At 44.4% G+C, this 24,755-nt stretch overlaps 1 protein-coding gene across 4 annotated transcripts; it reads right to left on the reverse strand.

Moving 5' to 3' along the window:
• Window positions 1-2,368: 2,368 nt before the first annotated feature.
• On the reverse strand, window positions 2,369-24,755 carry zbtb48 (zinc finger and BTB domain containing 48). 4 transcript variants are annotated; one of them, XM_078557922.1, is made up of 10 exons: window positions 24,733-24,755; window positions 19,766-20,756; window positions 17,624-17,735; window positions 16,265-16,357; window positions 14,120-14,206; window positions 11,509-11,663; window positions 5,637-5,773; window positions 4,628-4,792; window positions 3,899-3,987; window positions 2,369-2,793 (listed from the first exon to the last, which is right to left on the reverse strand). In XM_078557922.1, the coding sequence occupies exons 2-10, from the start codon at window positions 20,752-20,754 to the stop codon at window positions 2,485-2,487; spliced, it is 2,136 nt and encodes a 711-aa protein (XP_078414048.1). In that variant the 5' UTR covers window positions 20,755-20,756; window positions 24,733-24,755; the 3' UTR covers window positions 2,369-2,484. The 4 variants fall into 4 exon arrangements, with proteins under 4 accessions (XP_078414048.1, XP_078414047.1, XP_078414046.1 ...); XM_078557921.1 differs by lacking the exon at window positions 24,733-24,755 and adding an exon at window positions 24,459-24,688; XM_078557920.1 differs by lacking the exon at window positions 24,733-24,755 and adding an exon at window positions 24,178-24,688.

The following is a 24,755-nucleotide window of genomic DNA, read 5'->3' on the forward strand; positions in this document are numbered from 1 at the left end:
AGATCCCACTTCAAGCAATAACACTAATGGCCAGTTAATCTATTTTTTTTTTGTTGTTTGAGAAGAATGTTGCTCGCCTTAGTCATCGCTGAATCGTTGAATAGTGCCACAGGATCTTTAGGATGAAAAAACTAAATCAGCCAGGGTTCCCGTTCACTATCACTTACTTAGAAGGCATTGAGGACAGGAGCAGGCTAGAGTCGAGATGATTTCCTCTGATTGTTTCTCCTTCTAGATTCAAACATGAAGAGCAGAGTCTTGATTGAGGCACTAGAGGTTGGGTGTTGCCTATGGAACTGCGGAAAAGTGGAGAAAATGTTCTTTTTTGCACTTTTTTTCTGATTAGACAGTAGTTATTCAGATCAGAAACTCATTCCCTATGGGGAATAGTGTCTCTTTAAACACAAACCTTTAAGACACTCTAAAATTTTTGTTGAATTATGTGAGTGAAAAAAGGCCATGAGCTCCTAAAGCCTTGCACATAAATCCTGAATGCATAAATCTGATGCTCCTGTTGTACGTATCCAGCATTTTTTGTTTTCCACAACCTGCAATATTTTTTTCTTCAGTGTTTCATTCACTGCCAGTAATACTTTATCTTGAAGTTCTATTCTTCCAACGGTTTTACTGTTTGTAATAACCTGAGAAGTTAACTCTCTCTTTCCACGGATGTTACCAGACCTGCTGACTTTCCAGTATTTCCTATTTTGAATGTAGTCTCTATTATTGTTTTGCAGGTCAAGCATGTAACCACTAGATGGCAGTGAAACCCACTGTGGATGGTTAAGCCATTCTCATTCAGTGAGAAAGCTGCTGAATCTTAATTTATATAGTATGTTTTTAATGCAGACACTGCTTAGGGTTATAAAGCAATGCAGAGCCATTGGAGGAGGAGAGAGATTAGAATTAACTAAAAGCTTGGTGGAGAAGTTTATAGAGGGAAGTCCAGGGTATGGTACCAGACAGCTGAAGGCCTGACTGCCAATTACAGGATGCAGGTAGCAAGAAGCTGGAGTCTGGGGAGGGGGCTGTGGGGCTGGAGGAAGTTAGGTATGGGGAAGGTACACCTATACATCAATGCTTGAGAGGAGGAAAATGGAGCTAAAGCATCTTGCGTGTACCCAGGTGAGACGGTGGGGGAATTGGGCAAATGACAGCACCCATGTTCTCCCCATATCCTAGTCAACATTTATCCCTCAACTAGCACCACCAAAGAACTGGAACAGGGATCTTGAAGTGCAGGAGAGTGTGCCAAGAGCAGCAGCCGGCAGGCATAATTTAAAAATGAGATCTCAACCTGGTGTAGCTTTGACACAGGGCTACTTGCATGCCAAACAGCTGAGGCATCATATAATAGCCAGAGCCAATAGATTCCTCAGCCAACAGGATAAAAGCTCTGCAGTCCTGAATGGCAGAGGACAATTAATTGGAGGAGGAGGCTCCAAAAATATTTCCATCCTCAATGATGGGGGAGCCCAGCACATTAGTGCAAAGACGAGGCTGAAGCATTTGCAACCATCTTCAGCCAGAGGTGACAAGTGGATGACATTTCCTAGCCTCCTCCTGAGGTCCCCATTCATCACACATTCACACCCTCCACCACTGACGCCATGACAAGTGTGCACCATACACAAGCTGCACTGCAGCAACTCACCCAGCCTCCTTCAAAGACACCTTTCAAGTCCATGACCTCTACCACTCAGGACAAGGGTAGCAGATACCTGGGAACACCACTACCTGCAAGTTCCCCTCCAAGTCACACATTAGCCTGACTTGGAACTATATTGGCATTCATTGTCACTGCATCAAAATCTCAGAACTCCCTCCCCAACAGCAGTATGGGTGTACCTGCACCTGATGGACAATAAATGCTGGCAATGCCAGAAACATCCACATTACATGTAAGAATAGAAAAGGAGATTTATATGGTCAGTATCACGTTGCAGTTTGTGGGGATTTGCTGTGCTGATTGTTTCCCTGTATCAATGATTATACTGTAAAGCACTTTGCAGCATCCTGAGAACATGAAAGGCACTTTTTAAAAATGTAATTTGTTCTTTTCACACAGCAATATTCACAATATGGTGAAAGACCATTGTTCTGTTTGAGTGTTGGTTGGGCAAGGGATGTTGGCTAGGACCTGGGATGGCACCCCTACTCATCTCCAAATAATGACAGGATCTTCAAAAGCTCTGAGCATCAGGGTTAATGTCTCGAAGAATGGCACTTCTAACAGGGCAGCACTCCCTCTGTACTACACTGACTCAGCCTGGGTTTGCTTCAGTCTTGGGGGAGGAGGATTGAAAGATTTATGACTGGGATGAGAGTGCCAACGAAGCAAGCAGGCTGAAAGTACAGAGACGATTACGTTGATCAGTGGACATTTAGAAACTTCGTTTTATTTTACATATTTTACAAAGCAAGAGTCAGTTATTTAAGAGATTCTTCCCCCATCCACCCCACTTGGTTGGGCAATTGGCTCTTTTATATCTTGACTATGGTGACCTCTTCGACATACATATCTGTTACACCAACTGACATCTCCGATTGGTAGTTCCCGATGTCTGTAAACCTATGAGCCGAGGGCTCTGGGGTTTCTGTGCTCTGATTGGTCAGTTGATTTGTGGCCGAGGTGGATAGGGTCTGGTCTGGCTGGCCAGTTGTCCGTGGCATTGTGTCTGCCTCTGCACCTCCCTCCTTCTCGTCTGTGATGACCAGGTTGCGGAGCCTTCGCTGACGAGGACTGTAGTTTTCTACTCGCCCATGAATCTCCATGTGTCGCCTCAGGTGAGCCTGCATTTGAGAAAATCACAGTGCTCAGCAAAGCACCAAGAAAAACTTGCTTTTATTTAGTGCCTTTAACATAGTCTCCGTCATAAAACAAAGACTGACATGGAGCCACATGAGATACTAGGGCAGGTGACCAAAAGCTTGTTCAAAGCGGGTAGGTTTTAAGGAACAACTTAGAAAGAGGTAGAGAGAGGTTTAGGGAGGGATTCCAGAGCTTCAGGCTGATACAGCCGAAGGCTCAGATGTCAATAGTGAGACAAAGGAAATCGGAGTTGGACAAGAGGCCAGAACTGGAGAATGCAGAGTTCTGAGGCTTATGCTGCTGGAGAGTATTAGGGTTAGGGGGGGACAGGGGAACAAAGGGTTTTACAACACAGTGGTGAGTAGTCTGATTCAGCCTGAGACAGTGGCCTGGGAGAGAGATGGAATCTGTAGCCATGGAACGGTGTGTGTGGCAGGGGCTGTAGACAATGACTGGTTTTCCCAATTTCCTTACGAGGAAAACCCAGAACCAGCAATTAAAAACAGAAGCATTCAGACAAAGGAACCTTCTAAAATAACTGTCCTTGCTCTGAAACGCTGCCTGTCCTCCCTCCCTTATAGTTCTAGCAATTTTTACTTATGATTTCAGATCATACATTCTCCTGTGGCGTTCCTCATGGCTGGTCTCTTTAAAGTCACTGCCCAGCTACTCCCTGTTAGGAAGTGGTCCAAATAAGTCTTGAGATCTAATGTGGACTAATTACAACGAAGCTACAGAACAGAAAAAAGTCATTTGGCCTGACTGATCCTTGCTGGTATTCATGTTCCACATGAGCTTCCTCCCAGCCCTCATCAATCACACCCTATCAGCATATCCTATTGCTTTCTCCCTTATGTACCCATCTAGTTTCGCCTTACATGAATCTGCTTTTGCTATGCCACGTGATTGTTGGTTGTTATTGTTGTTGGCAGTTTCCAGACAGTATTCCAGACAGCTCCTTCCCTCATCACCTCAGCAGCCTCTCCAGTTTATTTCAACATTGGGAGAATCCAGCAGGATTATCTAAACGAAAATGCAGATTTTACAAAAACAACATAGAAATCTGGCATCAGTAGACGGTCATACCTGTCGTGTGAATTTATAACCACATTCACTGCACTCAAATTTCCTTACTCCTTTGTGCCTCCCAACGTGAACACGTAATTGATCAATGGCTGAAACGAAAGAGTAGAATATTTATTAGTTAAACTGAGCACAAACACTGACCCACTGTGTTTCTCTCTTCCCCATTCTCCAAACTTTCTCCCTTTCTTTGCTGACGTCGGTGACTTTGGCTCAGGTAGAGTTCCATAAGTACCAGGTGTCCTCCTGTACCTGGGCCATTCTTGGACTTGTGAGCCTGAGTAAAAGGGTGTTTGATGACGGAATGACTGGGGAGAGAATTCACAGCCGATCCTATCCGATATCCTCACCAGGTTCCAGCAAGAATCACTAGATTGCAATCGGGAACTCTGGCCCTGCAAACTGCTCTCCTTCCTCTTCTATTGCTAACCCATGGCCTCTGACACTTAATGTGCTGTGCAGTGCACCAAAGGTTGACATTCTGAAGAGATCAGTTTCAGCAGATTTAGTAAAGAGGGGGGAATCTGTCAAGAGGGTGGGGTAAGAAAAGAAAGGCAGAAAAACAATTGGTCGTCCAGTTGTGCAAATTAAAACTTAGTGAGATGGTATTAATACCGGCCAGTGTGTGTTCAAGGCTGTTACCAGTCATGGAGAAAGTTATTAGAGCAGGACGAGAGCTCATTAGGAAAGGCTGGAGAAAGAAACAGTGCTTTAATGTACACCCGCCATTACCTTTAAAGGTCTTGCCACAGATGTTGCAGTAGTGTGGTCGCCCTTCCTGGTGCTTGCTGGCCATGTGACGATGGAGGGGTCCCCTCTCTGTAAATGTCTGGCTACAGATCTGACAGCTGAATGGCCTTTCTCCTGTGTGAGTCCTGTTGTGTTTGTCCAGACTCGCTGGTGCAAAAATCAAGACATTGTGTTAAGAAGTGTAGTAAGTCACTGGATTTGACTGAAGGTGTAATTTTAACTTCATGCTTCAATCACCAGCTGCTCTTTCCAACCCCACCATGACTAAGCTGAGTGTTTCCTACTTCATCTGGGCCAGTCAGATAAAACCCCTCAAACAACCCTCCCCTCTTTTGGCAAAACCCTTATTTTCTGACAACCACCTGACAAGATCAGCAAATTCCACCTTGCGTCGTGCTGCATCATAATTAAGCTTATTCATTCTCGGGATGTGGGCATCGCTGACTAGGCTGGCATTTATTACCCGTCCCTAGTGGCCATGAGAAGGTTGTGGTAGGGCTTCTTTTTGAACCGCAGTTCGAGCCACTGCAGAGGGCAGTTAGCAGTCACAAACGTTGGTGTGAGACTGGAGTCACGTATAGACCCAAACTGGAAAAGGACGGCAGGCTACCTCCCCTGAAGGAGATTAGTGAAGCAGTTGGGTTTTTAAAATGACAATGTCAGCTTCATGGTCACTTTTACCAATAACAGCTAATATGGTTATTCAACTGTGGAAGCGCAGCCTCATCTGCATCAACAGTGGGTCACTGGATAACTGTGGCTAGCTGATGTTCCTCCTCCCGATTCCAAGAATATTAGTCAACAGCAACTCAGCACAGGTCTGGGAATGGCTGGACTGTGTGGCATCAGTGCAGAACCAGATGAATTTGTCAACTCCGCCATCACAGAAAGCAATTTGTGGGGGTTTCTCTGTTGAAGAGGGAGAGTAAAATTCAAGGAACAGGAGGCGACTGCAAATCTGAGCCTGAGACCCATGGAGGCAACTGCTCACCTTGGATCCTGAAAGTTTTCCCACATAAATGGCACTGGAACGGTTTCTCGCCAGTGTGTGTCCGTCGATGGACGTTCAGGTTCCCCTTCTGAGTGAACCCCCGGTTGCAGAATTCACAAATATACGGCCGCTCATTCCTATAACGGCGAGATGCAAAAACAAAGTGAACATCACTCCTTTCCGCTCCCCACATTTTCTCTCCAATCTGAACCAACATCACTAAAACAGATTATCTGGTCATTGTCACATTGCTGGTTATGGGAGCTTGCTGCATGCAAATTGGCTGCCGCATTTCCTACATCACAACAGTGACTACACTTCAAAAAAAAAAGGTACTTCATTGGCCATAAAGCACTTTGGGACATCCTGAGCTCATGAAAGGCATTACAGGAATGCAAATCTTTTTAAAAAAGGACTAGTCAACACTGTGCCGATAACCAGAAAAGTCAACGTGCGTATAGGTATCACAAGGATTACTACTGGAGAGATGCCATATTTAAATAGGGTCCTGGGCACATATGCTATTTGTCCATCTCCGTTCCAGGATAGACTTCCTGGTTGTGTCCTGTGCGTTCGCAGTCAGATCCACCGATGTCAAGCCGGTGTTCTTCTCTGACCACTGCCTCCTACTGGCTGACTGTCACTTAGAGGAAGACCAGAGGGTGGGCAGAGGGCCATGGAAGCTAAACGTGCAATTGCTGACCCCAGAGAACTTTGAGGAGCTCAAGAGGGATTACAAAGATTGGAGAACTGTGAAACCCCTCTTTGAGTCCCTGACACACTGGTGGGAAGTGATCAAGGGAAACATCAAGAGGTTTTTCATCCTCAAAGGCGTCCAGAAAGCTAGAAAGGAACAGAGGGAAATGTCCCGACTCCAGAAAAACATGCAGAATCTGCTCCGGCTGCAGTCGATGGGGGTCGATGTCAAGGAGGAGCTCCAAGAGGTGAAGAGCCAGCAAGCCTCGCTCTTTGCCTCGGGGGCCTCCAAGATCATCTTCCGTTCCGAGTCCGCTCCGTGGGGCAGAATGAGACGTGCTCACGTTTCTTCTTCCAAAAGGTACACAGAGAGAGCTCTGTGATCAGCAGCCTGAAGGAAGAAGACGGCTCAGTAAAGTCATCGCAGTCCGACATTTTGAGGATCAGCAAATCCTTTTATGCCGGATTGTATGACGTGAAGCCCACAGACAGCACGGCCTCCCAGTCCTTCCTGTCCTCTATCACGGAGGTCTTAGACCACAGTACACGGGAGAGCCTGGACAAACCGCTAATTCCTGATGAACTGACTAAGGCCCTTGAGTCCTTCGAGAAGAGTAAAACTCCTGGAAGCGACGGCTTGCTGGCGGAGTTGTATTCGGCTCTGTGGGACTGGATCGGCCCAGACCTGCTAGAAGTGTACGAGAGTATGCTCCTGGCAGGCAGCATGTCAGAATCCATGAGGAAAGGCATCATCACCTTCATCTACAAGCACAAGGGGGGAAAGGGAGGAAATTAGAAATTGGCAACCCATTTCACTGTTGAATGTGGACTATAAGATTCTGTCCAAGGTCATCGCCAATCGGGTCAAGTCCGCTCTAGAATTGGTGATCCACCCTGACCAGACCTGCACTGTGCCAGGCAGGAAGATCTCTGACAGCCTCGCGCTGCTCAGGGATACGATTGCCAAGTGCAGGACAGGGGTGTGGACACCTGCCTCATCAGCCTGGATCAGGAGAAGGCCTTTGACAGAATATCGCACACCTACATGGTGGATGTGCTCTCCAAAATGGGGTTTGGGGAGGGAATTCGCAATTGGATCCAACTGCTCTACACTAACATCAGTAGCGCAGTCTCAATCAATGGGTGGGAATCAGATAGCTTTCCTATCAAATCTGGAGTCAGGCAGGGCTGCCATCTCTCCCCTGTCCTTTTCGTGTGTTGCATAGAACCCTTTGCTGAGTCCATCAGGAAGGATCCGGGCATAAGAGGAGTGACAATCCCAGGCAGTGGAGGCACTCAGGTCAAAGTCTCCCTGTACATGAACGATGTCGCCGTCTTCTGCTCGGATCCGCTGTCGGTGCACAGACTGATCCACATCTGCGACCAGTTCGAACTGGCCTCGGGAGCCAAGGTAAATCGTGGGAAGAGTGAGGCCATATTCTTTGGGAACTGGGCTGACCGATCCTTTGTCCCCTTCACCGTCAGGGCTGACAGCCTGAAGGTGCTGGGGATATGGTTCGGAGGGACCGGGCATGTGTTCGAAACTGGAAGGAGCGAGTGTCTATGGTGAAAAGAAAACTGGGTATGTGGGAGCGACGCTCCCTCTCCATTGCGGATAAGAACCTGGTCATCAGGTGTGAGGCACTCTCGCTGTTGCTGTACGTGGTGCAGGTCTGGCCCATTCCACACTCCTGCGCGATGACGATCACCCGAGCCATCTTTTGCTTTATCTGGAGGTCGAAAATGGATCGTGTCCACAGGGATGCGATGTACAAGCCTCTAGATAAAGGGGGAAAAAACGTGCCCAACATCACCCTCATACTGATGGCCACCTTTGTGTGCGGCTGCATCAAGCTGTGCGTAAACCCTCTGTACGCAAATACCAAGTGTCACTATGTGCTGAGGTTCTACCTGTCCCCGGTGTTGCGAAGGATGGGTCTGGCCACGCTGCCGTGGAACGCTCCAAGTAGTTGGACCGTGCCGTACCACCTGTCCCTGGTGGAAAAATTTATGCAGAGTAACACCTTTGGCCACAAGTCCATCAGGCAGTGGTCGGCACGTAACGTCTTAGAGGCCCTGCGGGAAAAGGAGAGGGTGGATCCTGTGGGATGGTTCCCCGAGCAGACTGTCAAAGTCATTTGGCAGAATGCCTCATCGCCAGAACTTTCCAACAAGCACCAAGACGTAACTTGGCTGATGGTGAGAAAGGCCCTCCCCGTCAGATCCTTCCAACACGCCAGGAGTCTCACCCCCTCTGCACGTTGCCCTCGAGGTGGCTGTGGTGGGGACGAGACCGTTGTTCACTTCCTTGTGGATTGTGCCTTTGCAAAGAAGGTCTGGAGAAAGATGCAGTGGTTTCTGTCGAGGTTCATCCCGAGCAGCTCTGTGACACAGGACTCTGTGCTCTACGAGCTGTTCCCAGGGACACACACCGAGACAAACATCAACTGCAGCTGGAGGATCATCAACTCGGTGAAAGACGCTTTTTGGTCTGCCCGAAACTTGTTGGTCTTCCAGCGCAAAGAGCTGTCCCCGACCAAGTGTGGTAGACTGGCACATTCCAAAGTCCAGGACTACGTGCTGAGGGACGCGCTAAAGCTTGGGGCAGCTGCCGCAAAGGCGCAATGGGGAAAGGTTGCTGTCTAAGACCTTTCTGCCACAGTGCATCGAGGGGCTGGGAACTGTTGAGAGCCCCTCGGGCTGTACAGCTCAAAATGAATGCATGCATTGAATACCAATTGTATTATAATTGTATTGAAGCACCTCAGAGCGCAACATGATGTATGTTGATAACTCCAATCCCATTGTCTGATTGTCAGCATTGACCATATTGAAATGATTGTAATATTCATTGATTGGACTGACGCACCTTGTGATCTATGTGTAAAAGTTGAATCTGATTGTACTTTTGTGATTGTGATTTTGAAATATTCTTCCAGATATTTTACGAATAAAGTATATTTTTCAAAAAAAAATTAAAATTTGTCCATCTCTCAAATATCTGTTTACATACGTAGACAGTGAATACTCAGATATACACAAGTTGCACAATAGCACAGGGAAGGACAGGAAATTGGGGGAGCCCTGGAAAATGAAAGAGGGGAATGATCCTCTATTTGGGAAGATGAAATGAAGGAGCTGTGCACTTCAATTCCACTACTAACAATTCATAGAATCATACAGCTATTTGACCCATCATGTCTGTGCCAGCTCTATGAAAGAGGTATCCAATCAATCCCAAATGCTGGCTCTTTCCCTAGAGCTATGCAAATTTTAACCTTGTAGGAATATATCTAATTTCCTGTTGAAAGTTCTTACTGAATTTGCTTCCACCACCCTTTCACCCTCCCACCATTCCAGATCAGAACAATTTGTCCCGTAAACAGATTTCTCATCCTCTCCCATCTGGTTGTTTTACCAATTATCTTAAAGCCATGTTATATATTTTTATATAAGTACCTTCTGCCAATTCTGTAGTTGCTGTGTCAGAATTTAATCAATCGGATGTCTTGTGTCAGTAATATAGTGTCCCAAACACCCACCTCCACCATACCACCAACGGCCCAAACACAAAATGAAAATAACAATCGCTGGAAATTCCCAAATAACGTTTCCAAAAATGGAAGTGATTTACCATCAAAAATATCAAATCGAGGAGCTCAGACATTGTCTGCATCTTCTGACCATTGTGTGATTGCAGCTTCTTGTCTGTTAGTCTGTCACATGCAGTAGAGGTGCTGGCAATGTGGGTGCAGCAGAGTAGATTGCACCTGCTCCCTAGGCCGTATGTGTAAGAGTGATAGGCTATCAGCCAGCTACTTAATCTAAAGGGCACAATTTCAAAATTTGCGATAATACAAAACTGTAAACTGTAATTGTAAATTGTGAGGAGGATGATGTAGAATTTCAAAGCGACATAGACAAGCTGGTGGAATGGGCAAACAAATGGCAGATGATGTTCAAAGCGGAGAAATGTGAAGTGATTCATTTTGGTAGGAAGAACATGGAGAGGCAATACAAAATAAAGGATGCAACTCTGAAGGGGGTGCAGGAGCAGATGGACCTGGATGTATATGTGCATGGGTCATTAAGTTGGCAGGACAGGTTGAGAGTGCAGCTAACAAAGCATACAGTAAACTGGGCTTTATTAATAGGGGCATAGAGTACAACAGTAAGGAGGTTATGTTGAACTTGTATAAAACACTAGTTAGACCTCAGCTGGACTATTGTGTCCAGTTCTGGGGCTTCACCTTACGAAAAATGTGAAGGCACTGGACAGAGTGCAAAAAAAATGAACAAGAATGGTTGTAGGGTTGAGAAAATTCAGTTATGAAGATAGATTGGAGAAGTTAGGGCTGTTTTCCTTGGAGAGGAGATTTGATAGAGGTATCCAAAATCATGACGGGTGTGGACAGAGTAAATAGAGAGAAACTGTTCCCACTCATGAAAGGATCGAGAATGAGAGGGCACAGATTTAAAATACTTGGCAAAAGAAGCAAAAATGATGAGAAAAAACTTATTCACGCAGTGAGTGGTTAAGGTCTGGAATGGACTGCCTGAGAGTGAGATGGAGGCAGGTTCAATCAAAGCATTCAAAACGGAAATTAGACTGTTATCTAAAAAGAGAGAATATGCAGGGTTAAAGGGAGAAGGCAGGGGAATGGCACTAGTTAAATTGCTCATTCGGAGAGCCAGTGCAGACACAATGGGCCAAATGGCCTCCTTCTGCACTGTAACAATTCTGTGGCTGGGTAAGTGTGAGTGCGGCTGCATGGGCTGGTAGGTGAGTGAGTGAGCGGGTTATTTTATCCATCAAACTCTCTGCTATCACAATCCAATCACAACTAACTCAATCCTGGATTCCCCAGACCCGTCTAAGATCTCTGCACTCTCTTTATAGCTGCCATGTGAATCACTATAACCCTTGTACTCAAATGACCCAGAATTAATTAAGTAATTTGTTCTGGTAGTTTATTCTGGGTGACAATTTAGATTGAACCTGCAGTTAAGGTAAATTATTAATTTCAAGCAAGTGTAGATTTCAGTACTCGATTTCTCCCTTTTCCATTTTTAATTGCTGCCAAAACAGAGGATCTGTGCTAACCCCACCTGTGTACACTGTCCTTTTTGTTACTGCCTCAATACATAAGGAATAATGCTTATGCATACACTGTACCTGTGCTTGGATTTTATATGCATCTGCAGGCCATGGCGAGTGGAAGCCCTGTGACCACATTCCTCGCACACAAATAGCTTCTCCCTCTGGTGTTTGGACAATTCATGCAGATGCAGGTCGCTGCGGGTGAGGAAGCATTTGGAGCAAGTGGAACACTGTGAACAAGAGACATGCTACACGTTAATTGTTTTCTAATCTATAATTTTGCCCCTGTCGTCCCTCCTGGCAGGCAGTGACTCACTCAGAATTATGGTTTCACAGACACCAAGCAGCTGTCTAGTATCTCAGGACAAGTGGGCATTGTCTGCACAAGCTTGTACAGCAAGAACTAGTAAACACAGCCGAGCCCAATCCTGTTCTTACTTGAGGTCCACGTGCAGCGCTTTCCAGCAGGATTCACTGAGTAGTGACCAGGCTCCTCATGTTGGGGCATCATGTCTGAGTCTAGTACCTCTCTCGCTACCCTTGGTAGAGATTTGCAAGCTTGACATAAGCTAAGTTCAAACCTGGTGCTGCGCCTGGCAGTGCATATACCAATTGAGTAATTTGGGCTTTCTGTTAATATATTTTATGCCACTCCTCTTTGGGGTGCTTCTCCACTTGAGTCCTTCTCTTATTTCATCCCCCACAGTCGCTCCGGCAGCCCATCTACCGCCTAAAACATCCATCACACTGTGGCTGCTTCAAGGCTCCTTCAACAGCACCTTCCAAATCCGTGACCTCCTTTATCTAGAAGGACAAGGATAACAGGTCCATGGAACTCCATCAACTGAAGTTTCGCATGAAGTCATACACTGTCCTGAATTGGACATATATCAGCTGTTCCTTCATCATCACTGGGTCCAAACCCTGAAATACCCTACCTAACAACACTCAGAATCCCTATACCACACGACTGCAGTGGTTCATTGAGGAAGCCCACCGCCTCTATTATAATACCCAGCTAAGGTTACCACTGGACAAGCCTGATCCCAGGATGGAACCCAGCTTGATAGATCCTAACTTTTATTTGTTTGCTTAGATACATGGAGAGGGGCTACTGAACAGAGTCACTGGAGTCAGCTGATGAACTTTTGACAAAAGCATAAAACATTTATTGAACAAGAAAAGATGAACTATATTACAATACTCCTTCACCCACAACAATACCATTACAGATATATACAGATTTTGTAAGGATAACACAAGTTACAGAAACTATCTAATACTCTAATGTTCAGAGTAAGTACAGCCCATGTAAGCAATTGGCAACCTGTGGTCAGAAACACCCCACTCTGAAACCAAGTGACAGATGCTGTGGATCTCTCCTCAACTCCCCCCAGATGTTTGTTACACCAAGAGCCAACCAGTCTCACTGAACTCCGTCTTTCACATGAGGGTTTCCAATCTCCACTTTCCAAGAACTTGCCTTGAAATCTTCTCCCAAACCAACACTTTCTCTCAGACACTTTCCACAATGGTTCACCTCCAGGGTTTCAAACTCTCCTCCTGATGTTCCTCTTCCTTGTATCATCACATGCATTCAAGCTGCCTTCCATGCACTCTCTCTCACCGACTCTGCTTCACATGCCCATTGCAAAGAGCTACAGACCTTCAGCCGTCTCTTTAGACTTTCTGGCTTCTCACAAGCCTTTATATCACTTTGACTTTGCTTCCTGTAGCTTGGAGCTTTAAGCTTGAAGCCTTTCTCTGCCCCTCACTCTTAACTTCATTTAAAAGGGCCTTTTTCCAGGTTCCTGTCTTTCCTTTGACAAGAAGGTCTGCTCGGGACTTTCTCCTGTTCCACTCCCCTGGATTCTTGGGGACTTTCTTCTTTAGTTTGGGACTAGCTATCTGCCCCTTCTAGGTTGTATTTACTTGGCAGCTGCTCCCAACTGAACTCAAAACTGCTGTTTCTTTAGCTTTTCTGTGTATGTGGGTCCTGCCTCTCCGGACCCCTGTTGCTAGGCAACAGCCCAATTTTCTACTCTTGTGTTTGCTTAACTTCTCTTACAGTCGTAAACTCTCATTAGAAATGCAGGCACCTTTTAAAGTAAAACTAAAACTCAACTTGACCTTTTCTTAACACACAGATACAGAAATACAAATCAAACTTAAACATTAAAGCTAAAACTCATTCCTAACACCCACAAATATCAATATAACTTACTTAAACAATCTCTATTTCCTAACACCTCCTTCTCAAGGCCAATTAGGAGTGGGCAACGATTGTCAATGATGTCCACATTCCCAAGGACCTTGCCTCCATACGCTGCCTTCCTCAAACATTACAGCTGACACCAAAATTGAACATCTAATGAACTGGCATAGATCCAACATGTGGTGCAGCCCTGAGCTCCACACAGAGTAGAACCCTTTTTTTTAATGCTTCCCACTACCTCCCTCTCCCATCCAACAGCCTTTCCATCCTGATCTATTTTGCCATCTTATTCCTCCTCTTTCCTATTCTCTTGTTTTCTGCCTTCTCTGTCCCCTCAACTGGTCATTCATCTCATGGGTATCTTTGGGGCGTAGCTATTACAGATTGGGCTACGTAACTGCCACTGGACTAGTGTATGCAGTGTTTTTAGATGCTACATGAATTATGTCACGACTTGCGTTAGTTACTCACCGGGTAGGGTTTGGGGGCTCCATGAGATTTGATCATGTGAATTTGCAGGTCTTTCTTCTGCATGAACTGCTGAGGACATGAGGGGCACTGAAAGGGTTAAAACGTACAGAGAATTAACAGAATTGGAAAGAGGCAAGTAGGAACCAAAACACAGTTTTTGTTGATAAGACCATGTGAGGTTAGTGCGCTCTCTGCACCTATTGCTGTTCTGTGACACAGAGGAGTTGATACTTGCAGCACAGTGAGTGTTTACTGTATCTGGCACCACAGGTGTGTGAGGCATTTGGATATACACCCTGGGTACCTCTTTTATGTATTGTGTATTGCTCATGGATTACACGAGAACACACACAAACATACAAATTAGGAGCAGAAGTAAGTCATTTGGGCTCTCGAGCCTGCTCCGCCATTCAATAAGATCATGGCTGATCTAATTGCAGCCTCAGTGCCACTAGGCTGTCTACCCCCTATATCCTTGTTAGTCAAGAATCTATCAACCGCTGCCTTCTACCACTCTCTGGGGAATAGAGTTCCACAGACTCACGACCCTCAGAGAAAAAAATTCTCTTTATCTCCTCCTTAAATGGGAGACCCCTTATTTTTAAACTGTGTTCTGATCTCTCCCATGAGGGGAAGCATTCTTTCAGCATCCACTTTATCAAGTCTCCTCAGGATCTCATATGTTTCAATAAGATCATCTCTCATTCTTCTAAACTCCAAATGGATACAGGCCCAATCTGTCCAACCTTTCCTCATAAGATAACCCCCTCATCCCAGGAATCAGTCTAGTGAACCTTCCCTGAACTGTTTCTAAAGCAATTATGTCCTTTCTTAAATAGGGAGACCAAAACTGTACACAGTATTCCAGATGTAGTCTCACCAATGCCCTATACAACTCTAGCAAAACATCCCTACTTTTATATTCCATTCCCCTTGCAATAAACGCCAACATTCATTTGCCTTCCTAATCGCTTGCTGTCTCTGCATACTAACTTTTTGTGATTCATGTACGAGGACACACAGATCTCCGTACCTCAGGGTTCTGCAATCTCTCTCCATTTAGATAATATGCTACTTTTCTATTCTTCTTGCCAAAGTGGACAAGTTCACATTTTCCCAATTATACACCATCTGCCAATTTTTTTGCCCACTCACTTAACCTATCTATATCCATGTGCAGACTCCTTATGTCCTCTCCACAACTTGCTTTCCTACCTATCTTTGTGTCATCTACACCTACAGTGATTGTTTGCATTTATTCAGCATTTTGCCCCATTATTTTCGACTTTCCAGCACCTTTCAGTATGTTATGCTGAGCTTTTATAAAACACTCCTGGCGGCCTTAGCTGGTGTTTTGTGACTATTTCTGGGCACCAGATTTTATGAATGACGTCAAGGTCTTGGAGTGGGTGCAGAGGTGATTTATCAGAATGGTACTGGGAATGAGGGACTTATGTTATGTGGAGAAATTGGAGAAGCTTGGGTTGTCCTTTTGAGAGTACAAAGGGTTGAGGGGAGAGGTGTTCAAAATCTTGAGGGTTTTTATAAGAGTAAATGAGGAGACACTGTTTCCAGTTGCAGAAGGCTTGGTGACCAGAAAGCATAGATTGAAGGCGACTGTTAAAAGAATCAGAAAAGATATGAAGAAACATTTTTTTAATGCAGCAAGCTGTGGTTGGAACACATGAAAGTACAGTCGAATCAGGTTCAACAGTAACTTTCTAAAGGGAATTGCATAAAATAAATGTAAGAATGTGCAGGGCTGGGGGGGAGAGAGTGGGACTAATCTTTTCAAAGCGTAGGCACAGGAATGATGGGCTGAATGGCTTTTTATTGTGCAGAATGGTTCTATTTCCCATTTTCTCATTTCCTTCATTCTCTAGACGATGACTTTTGCTGCCCTCTGCTCAACGAGCAACGATCACCCACCCAAACTGGATATACTTTCTTACTGAACCCTGACATCCAGATCACGGTCAAAACTTACACAAGAAAAATGCCAGATGGTCACCAGGAATAGGAACCGAGGCTTATTTCCAATCCCCACTTTCCCCCCACTCACCCAGCCAATTGTAGCTCCAAAATCCTAAACCCCGCAGAGACCAGCTGACACAGCCTGCAATTGGTCAGAGCCATCAGACCTACCTTGAAGGGCATTTCACCCGTGTGAGATACCAGGTGGTTCCTCAGCTCCATCCGTCCTTTAAACGTCTTGTTACACTCATGACAAGTGTAAATCTGTGGGAAAAAAGCATTTAAAACCATGGTCAGAATTACATCGGTCTTCAGAGGGAAGAGGTTTAGTCAACCAATTGCCTTGTTTTCACCCCCCCCACCACCGAGACCCTTCATAGTCGTTTGATGTCCATGAAGTGTGAAGAGTTGCACGAGCTGTTGGGAAGTACGGCTGGAAGCACAGACTTTAAGGAGATTTTAAAAGGTGACAGTAGCAATGCAGGAGGGATTCAAGGAGAAAGTTCTGAGACAAAGGGGTTCAAAAAGTGACGACTCTGCTACTGATAGACGAACAGGGTGAGACCGCTCAGGAGACCACAGTCTGATAACTTTAGAACATGAGTTAAGATGTAGGGCTGGAGGAGAAAACAAGGGCAAGGATTTTGAAATCAGTGCATTGGAGGAACGAGGGCCAGTGATGGCTAGTGAGGACAGAACATATAAGAAAGCTGTATTTTCTAGGTACACTAAGATGTCACAGCTATAACTGCCCAGCTAAGACCAACTGCCCAGGTACATATAATGGAGCCTCAGCAGCCATGGTTATAGTTTGAGCGGATGCCAGCCTTTGATTGAGTCTTGACTGAGTCAGAATGTTGCAGGTTTGAGCCCCACTCCTTAAGCGCATAATCTAAGTTTATACTCGAGCACTGCACTGGCTTTTCAAACAGTTAAGGTCCTAAATGCCCCCTCAGATGGAAGTAAAAGATCCCATGGCACTATTCCGAAGAGCAGGGGGGTTCTCTCCTTGGTCCTGGCAATATCTAACCCTCAACCAACATCACAGAAACAGATTAGTCATTATCTCATTCCGCGTTTCTGGGACCTTGCATTGTGCTAATTAGCTGCTGTATTTCATACATTATAACAGTGATTAGACTTCAAAAAGCACTTGGTTGGTTATAAAGCACTTTGGAATGTCCTAAAGTTGTGAAAGGTGCTTCGTATAAACACAAGTTTTCCATTATTTTTCATAAATCCCCGTTTCCATTAATTTCCATGAATCTGAAGTTGCTGATAACAATAGATCTCTGTTCTGATTTAGGATTTATCCACCTGTGAGGTAACAGCACCAACTGCAACACTTTTCAGGCCCACATAGTTCAAACAAGCTAGCAAAATAAGAAATGTAAGTACAACTTCAAGGCCACATTGGTGTCAGATTATAGATTATAAACTTGCTAGGGCTGACACCCTTAATTTGATTAACACAAATTTAACCAAAAATACACAATTTTAAAAAGATGTTTAAAAACCTAATTTCCATACCACGCCTGCCCTGGTCATGCAGTTCCTGGCCTCGTGTTTAAGCAAGTTTTCTTTCCTGAAGTAACACTTTCCACACTTGCTGCATTTAAACGGTTTCTCTCCTGTATGTCTCCTGAAGGCAAAACAATCATATTAGTAACGTGCTAGTTTGTACTAGTCACCTCAATATTAAATAATGGCTGTCTCAACATTGGGAACACAAACAGAAAATACACAAACAGGTTAGTTAGCAATTTAAAGGCAGACGAATGTTTTGGGTGTTCCAACAAAAGTTCTCCCTCCAAACCATCAACTGCTGACTGACCTGCTCTGTCTTTCCAACAGGTTCGGTTTTTATTTCAGATATCCGGCATTAATGGAGGAGAGTGGGAAGATGGGAAAGGGGGGAGTTGATCTCAACACTCAGACAATTATAACTACCCTGAATTCACTTTAACAGTTTAGGAACTTTGTGCAATTCTGGCAAATTTAAGCCCAGGAAGTGCTGTAGAGAACCACGAGGCTGATACCCAGCATCAGACGTCGGATAATTGAGCTCTTCAGCTGAGAACAACTGGTAGTTAAGATGGCAAACAACACTGAAAAGTCTAATCCAGAATATATTTCAAACTTAATTGCAAGAGAGTAGGACAAGTGGTCACTGGTTTAAACTGGTGAAAGGCAAACTTGGAACTGTCAACAGGGAGTTCCCCCACAAAGAGTGATCAATACCTAGAATAGACTGGAGGCAAAATCTTTAGAATAATTGAAGAAACAGTTATTGGGGGTGGGGGGGTAGGAAGGAAACTTTAATGTCTTTCTGGGTGAATTAGTTAAGAAAGCTCAGACAGTCTATCATTCATATTTTTAAAAATTAATTCACAGGATGTAGACACTGCTGGCAAGGTTAGCATTCATTGATCATCCCTTGCTCCCCTTGAGGTGGTGGTTATGGGCCTTCTTTTTCAACTGCTGCAGTCCGTGTGATGAAGATGCTCTCACAGTTTTGTTGGGAGGGAGTTCCAGGATTTTGACCCAATGACGATGAGGAAATGGTGATATACTTCCAAGTCAGGATGGCGTGTGACTTGGAGGAAAACTTGTAGGTGGCAGTTCATTCTCAAGTCAGAATATGTAACAACCTGAGCCAATAGCAGACTTCATGAGTGAGTATAGCATGTGTTGCACTGCTCAACTCCACTGTACTCAACATGCTGATAGAATTTTGAACTCTCTTTCAGTGATTAAGGGGGAATATTACTATCAACAGCAGAAAGGAATCATTCGAGTAAGGGGTCCAAGAGGCTACAGGAGACCCACATAGACTTTTGCATGCTTTCTCAGACCCTGTAAAGCATTTTCGTCAAAACTTGTCCCCCACTCTTCCCACAATATTTCTATTTTCTTTTGAACTGCTATTGATTTTTATTCACCATGAATATGAACTAAGGACATTGCAAGACTATTGCAAGATTGCAAGGGTATAAGAACCGCAGAGGCATTTATTTAATATTCTCTTCTTTGGATGTCTTGAAATTCCCCTTAACAGTGTTGATGTGCTAAAATCCACAACCACACACTACCCTGCCCCAAATATAACTACTTTCAGGGGTAAATCTTGAAAGTTGATGTGAATATTCTACTCAAGAAAAGCTGGCCAGAGTATGGAAAGAAAATGCAGTGTTGCATGACAGTGGTAAGATGGTAGGGTGAGGGGGGGTGGACAAGGCCAGTAAGCCCAGTTCTACTGTCACCTCCAGATGATAAAGTGCATGTTGATGCTCAAATCAAACAGGACTGATTACCGCCCCCCCACCAACCATTAATCAGTCAGGATGTCCCCTGATCTATTAAGTGCCTTAGGCAACATTGTCCTGATACACAAATACAAAAAAAGTGTCCCTACCTCCACAGCACTCATATTTTATTTTTTTAAATAGATTCTTGGGAATGATTTTAGGCCAGCAATCTGATCCTTGATCTCAGATGATGATTATAAATTGTTCCTAATTTGCTCTCCTGAATAACGAAGTCAGTGTGAAGAGGTGGCTGCCTGCATTTGCTACCGGCTTTCCATTATTTTCCATATCACACAAACATGAGACAACACCATCTCCATTAACTTCAACAATCAAACATTGTGAGTGGGAGCACTGGGTTTACCTGTTGTGAACTTTGAGGTAATACTTGCTGAGAAATTTCTTATGACAAGTCGGACACTCTGCAGGTTTGCTCTTTCGGTTTGCTGGGTCTGACGCTTTGAGGTTCTGTCTGTTCAGAGCTTGTGTGGTGTCACCCAGCATGCCAGTTTTTCTCCGTTTCTTACAAAGGTGCCTGGTTGGAATGTAGTCATGGTCCAGTTCACCTTTGTCATTCACATCTTCATCCTCCTCGTCCTCTTCCACTTTGATGACATCCATGTCCAATGCAGAGTTGCTGTTCCCATTGGTGCTCTTGTGACTGTTCTCCTCACTGCTGTCTCGTCCACCTTCCTTGGCTTTCTCCGCCTCCTTACAGCTTTGGCTTCCGTCAGACAGCAAGGATTCTCTAGACCTTTTCTGAATAGCAAAGGATCTTATTTTATCTTTTTGCTTCTCAGTCAGCAAGTTGAGTTTTTGCTTTTGGTTGTATCTGTTGCTCCTTCTGCCAAGATGTCTGAACTCGTAGTTTGTGATTTGTCTCTCATGAGCTCCAACTTCTCCAGTCTCTTTTGTACTGTCTAATGGTACCTTCACAGGTCCATCTTCTGCAGCTGGTTGGCTGCATGAGGTTTCCTCCCTCCTCCTCTCATTGTCAACGAACTTCTGCTGATAATTGTGACAAGCCTGAATAGCATCAGGGATTGAAAGGAGTTCCGCTGCGCTGAGCACCTTGGAGACGTTTGTTCGGGTTAATTGAAGCTCACCGGTGTATATAAAGTCAAACAGAAGACCCAAGACACTAGTGCAACTATCAGGAAGGTTGATTTCAGCGGATGTGCCAGCTCCATAGATATTGTGGAAGAAGTTACTACAGCATGCTAGGATACTACGGTGTGCATTTAAATAATGGCCACCCAGGTCCAGTGTAACATCGCAAAATTTACCATCTTCCCGTTGTTTGTTCAATGCATGAAGTATTTTCTTGCTATGTTCTGAAAAATGGTCTTCCATATCTAGAAAATAGGAGTGGAGACATTATTCTTCATTACTCACAATAAACAATCTGTTTAGCACAGTCGTATCAAACACCTCCAGAGCAGAACAAAAACAGAAACAGAAATACCTGGAAAAACTCAGCAGGTCTGGCAGCATCGGCGGAGGAGAGCACAGTTGACGTTTCGAGTCCTCATGACCCTTCAACAGAACAGTTGAGTTTTTCCAGGTATTTCTGTTTCTGTTTTAGATTTCCAGCATCCGCAGTTTTTTGCTTTTACCTCCAGAGCAGATACAGCCTGGGTTACACACACAGTAAAGCTCCCTCTACACACTCACTGCAGTGAGGTAAGGCTCCAAACTCAGAAGCACACCCATAATGCCACAGCATTTCATATTATTATTTCCCAGTCCATCCGTCCCGTGCCCACTCTAAGTGAGCAATTTTACTGGTTTTTTTAAGAACAGGTAAGTAACAGTGGCAGGTCAGTTCTGCAATGTCACAATGCATGTCTTCAGTTTCAAAGCTGAAAACTTATTTTAAATTTTTAAAGACAAGAGATATTAAAGAAGCATAGGATACTGATAAACATAAAAGTAATTATTTCAATTTATTACAAATGAATCTAATTCTTTGTCCCACAGTTATTGAACCATTTGATCAGAGAGTCACTCTAAGACAACACTGGGCACTTTACACCAGCATCCACACTGGGCACAAGGCAGCTTTACACCATTGTCCACATTAGGTACAAACAGTGTCCACCATAAAATTGAGGCCAGTATAGTACAGGCTGCCAATTTTCAAAAGCTGAGCTTTAAGCTCCAGATAACTGGGGAACAGTTTCTGGTTAGCTCAGAACTCTGTAATTGGGAAAGGGTAGGAGAGAACTGGAAGGGTTTGGTCCATTTGGGTTAGCTCAGAACTCTGTAATTGGGAAAGGGTAGGAGAGAACTGGAAGGGTTTGGTCCACTGGGGTTAGCTCAGAACTCTGTAACTGGGAAAGGGTAGGAGAGAACTGGAAGGGTTTGGTAAACTGGGGTTAGCTCAGAACTCTGTAATTGGGAAAGGGTAGGAGAGAACTGGAAGGGTTTGGTCCATTGGGGTTAGCTCAGAACTCTGTAACTGGGAAAGGGTAGGAGAGAACTGGAAGGGTTTGGTCCACTGGGGTTAGCTCAGAACTCTGTAACTGGGAAAGGGTAGGAGAGAACTGGAAGGGTTTGGTCCATTGGGTTAGCTCAGAACTCTGTAACTTGGAAAGGGTAGGAGAGAACTGGAAGGGTTTGGTCCATTGGGGTTAGCTCAGAACTCTGTAATTGGGAAAGGGGAGGGAATGGGAAGGATTTGGTCCATTGAAATTTTATACAATGTGTTTGATTGATTGGGACTATATGCAATTGGTTTGAATAGAAAAGGGTTATGTTCATGGGGATTCTGCATTGTGGGAGTGAACGTTAAGAGGTGTGATCCCATGGGATTCTCTGTCGGCTATGAACTTAAATATAATTGACTATAACAAACTATTTCCCTCGACACTGCCTCGGGTTTTGGTGTCAGCCATGGCACTCTTGCCTCCAAGTCAGAAGGTTGTGGGTTCAAGTCCCATTCCAGAACCTTGAGCACAAAATCCAGGCTGACTTTCCCAATGCAAACAGAGGAAGTGCTGCCTTTCAGATGAGACATCTGTTCTATCAGGTGGATATAGAAGATCCCATGGCTCTCTCTCTCTTTCTAGGGACCATGCTGTAAGAGGGCGCTGGCGGCCATGGACCTCCTCGTTAATCTTACTCTAGATGAAAAGGAGCAGGGGAGTTCTCCCCTATGTCCTGGTCAATATTTATCCCACCTCAGTAAAATAGATTACTTGGTTTATTATCATATTGCTGTTTGTTGTGTGCAAATTTCCCCACTGCGTTTCCTATATTACAACAGTGTCTAGAATGTTTCATTGGCTGTAAAGCATTTTGGTATGTCCTGAGGTCATGAAAGGTGCTATATAAATTATGTCACGACTTGCGTGTCTGTCTTTCTTTCTTTCTTGAGAATTTCCTCATGTCTTTATTAGTTGCACACTCAAATCAGCAGCATTGCTTACAGTAGTTATGCACAAGGCATAGTTTATAATATTTTATTTTCATCTCATTCTTACAGATCTCAATGTGCCACAAGTACTTAGCTCCTAAAATCCCAAGATTCTAGCTTCCCCACTCTCCTACACATTGCAATGGGTTACCATGTGTCATCAGCAATCCATGAATTGCAATTACTGATAGTGATACGCTGAATTCAGGATTAAAAGTACTTTGTGTTATTACAGGATCCAATTCTGTCTCGTCAAAGTTTCAGTGGATTTACATACACATTTGCAGCTATAGGGGTTAACTTTTAAAACAAGATGGGTTGACAAGGTATTTAATATACTGATCTAGCAACTACCCAAAATTTAGGTGCTAGTAAGTTATTTTTACCGCTTGCATTTCTCTATCTACAAATGTGGTGTCCTTCACACTTTGTTACAGGTGCTCAAAATCTAGAGAGCAAAAATTTCAAAAATCATCTCCAATGGAACAGGGAGTGGACAGGAGAATTTAGGATGTGGGAGGCCCAGTGCTGGAAGCAGAATTCATAATGACTTTTAAAAGGGCAGAGGCTAAATATTTCAAAATGAAAAACTGGAATGGGTCTAGGTCACTTTCAGAGAGGAAGCACAGGCAAAATAGATCTTGTTGTGAGGATGTAAAATTCTAGATTATCATAATCTTTCCATAAAGAAAGCAGGTATCAACCTGGAGTCTAAAGCCTACAAGTAATTACTCTGTCCTTGGATCTCAACAACTTATAATTAGCTACAGTTCCCAGGATTTGCCTATTTAGAGCTTTAGACTTATGGGAACAGTCACAATATTGCCATCAGAACTGCTCCCCACAACTAGGACTGTGCTTAAGGATCTCTCATGCCTGTCACCATAACTGTAAATTTAGAAGCCAATGTATAAAAGGAGGATTTCAGGGTTCAGGAGATACAAGGGTAAATAAGACAATAGGTATAGGGCATGCAGAGGCCCTGGAAAATTTGAAGATGGGGACAAAGATATTAATCTCAATATATGGGTGGGGGAGGTGGCACAGGACCAGTGTAGATGATCAAGGTCAGGATGGGTTTATAGGATACAAGCATCTGAGAATAACCAACAATATAACTGCACTATGGTGCAGGGTTTTCATATCACAGAGGATTTAGCAGCCTGCCTCTGTAAGAAACCTGCAGGTTAAATCATTATATTGAATTAATTTAGCTACATTATTTTTAAAAGGGGGCATTTTGGGGTAAAGACCTGTATAAAATGAATTACTATTTAGCTCTGCATAACGCACTTGTTATTCATGCACACAGACTTTGAATCCAGATCAACTTGGTACTTCATTTTTCAATAACTCACCGAGTTCCATTTTTTTTTAAAAAGGCCCGTTTAGGCCAAAATAATTTTAATCAGAAATCTGTACAATAAAACATGTCAGCGAGCAACGAGGAGACTCAGCAAAGCACAGCATGCGTGCAGTTAGTCAGAGACCTGTTTGAAGCAGATCTGAAGCCCCATTTCCCTCCATTGCTGAATAAATCTTCCCAGGGCAGCAGAAAGATTGCGAGCTAGAAAGGGCTGTTGATTGCCAGTGAAAAGGATGTATTCATCTCACTGTGATTCGCTGTAGGCTTGCCTACCTGGAGGCTGCTGCTGCTTCCTGACTGCCACTGGAACTGAATGTGATATGACTGAGGTTCTCACTTTGAAGTCTTCGGTAAAAACGCTTTAAGACATCTTTAAGCAGCTGTCAAAGGAAACCTGGAATCTGAGCATGCGCGGCCTGAGCCCCAGCCGCGCTCTGCGCTTGCGCCGGACCCCTCAGCATGCCGGGAGTTATAGTCTTCTGGCGGCTGTTAGAAAGCCTTCTCCCTCCTCCCCCATCGTCGCATTCCCCGCTTCCTCTGCACCTACCCCTTCCTTTTTCCCAATGTCAC

Source organism: Cetorhinus maximus, chromosome 15 (genome assembly GCF_964194155.1).
Source record: "Cetorhinus maximus chromosome 15, sCetMax3.hap1.1, whole genome shotgun sequence".
In the NCBI taxonomy this organism is placed as follows: Eukaryota; Metazoa; Chordata; class Chondrichthyes; order Lamniformes; family Cetorhinidae; genus Cetorhinus; species Cetorhinus maximus.

What these genes read in the sequence shown, in the direction of transcription:
- zbtb48 (XM_078557920.1), bottom strand. An exon ending in GAGCCCCCAAACCCTACCCG is followed by an intron (nt 11,664 to 14,119) that starts GTGAGTAACTAA and finishes TCTTGTTCACAG; the next exon opens with TGTTCCACTTGCTCCAAATG. An exon ending in GTTATAAATTCACACGACAG is followed by an intron (nt 2,794 to 3,898) that starts GTATGACCGTCT and finishes TCTCAAATGCAG; the next exon opens with GCTCACCTGAGGCGACACAT.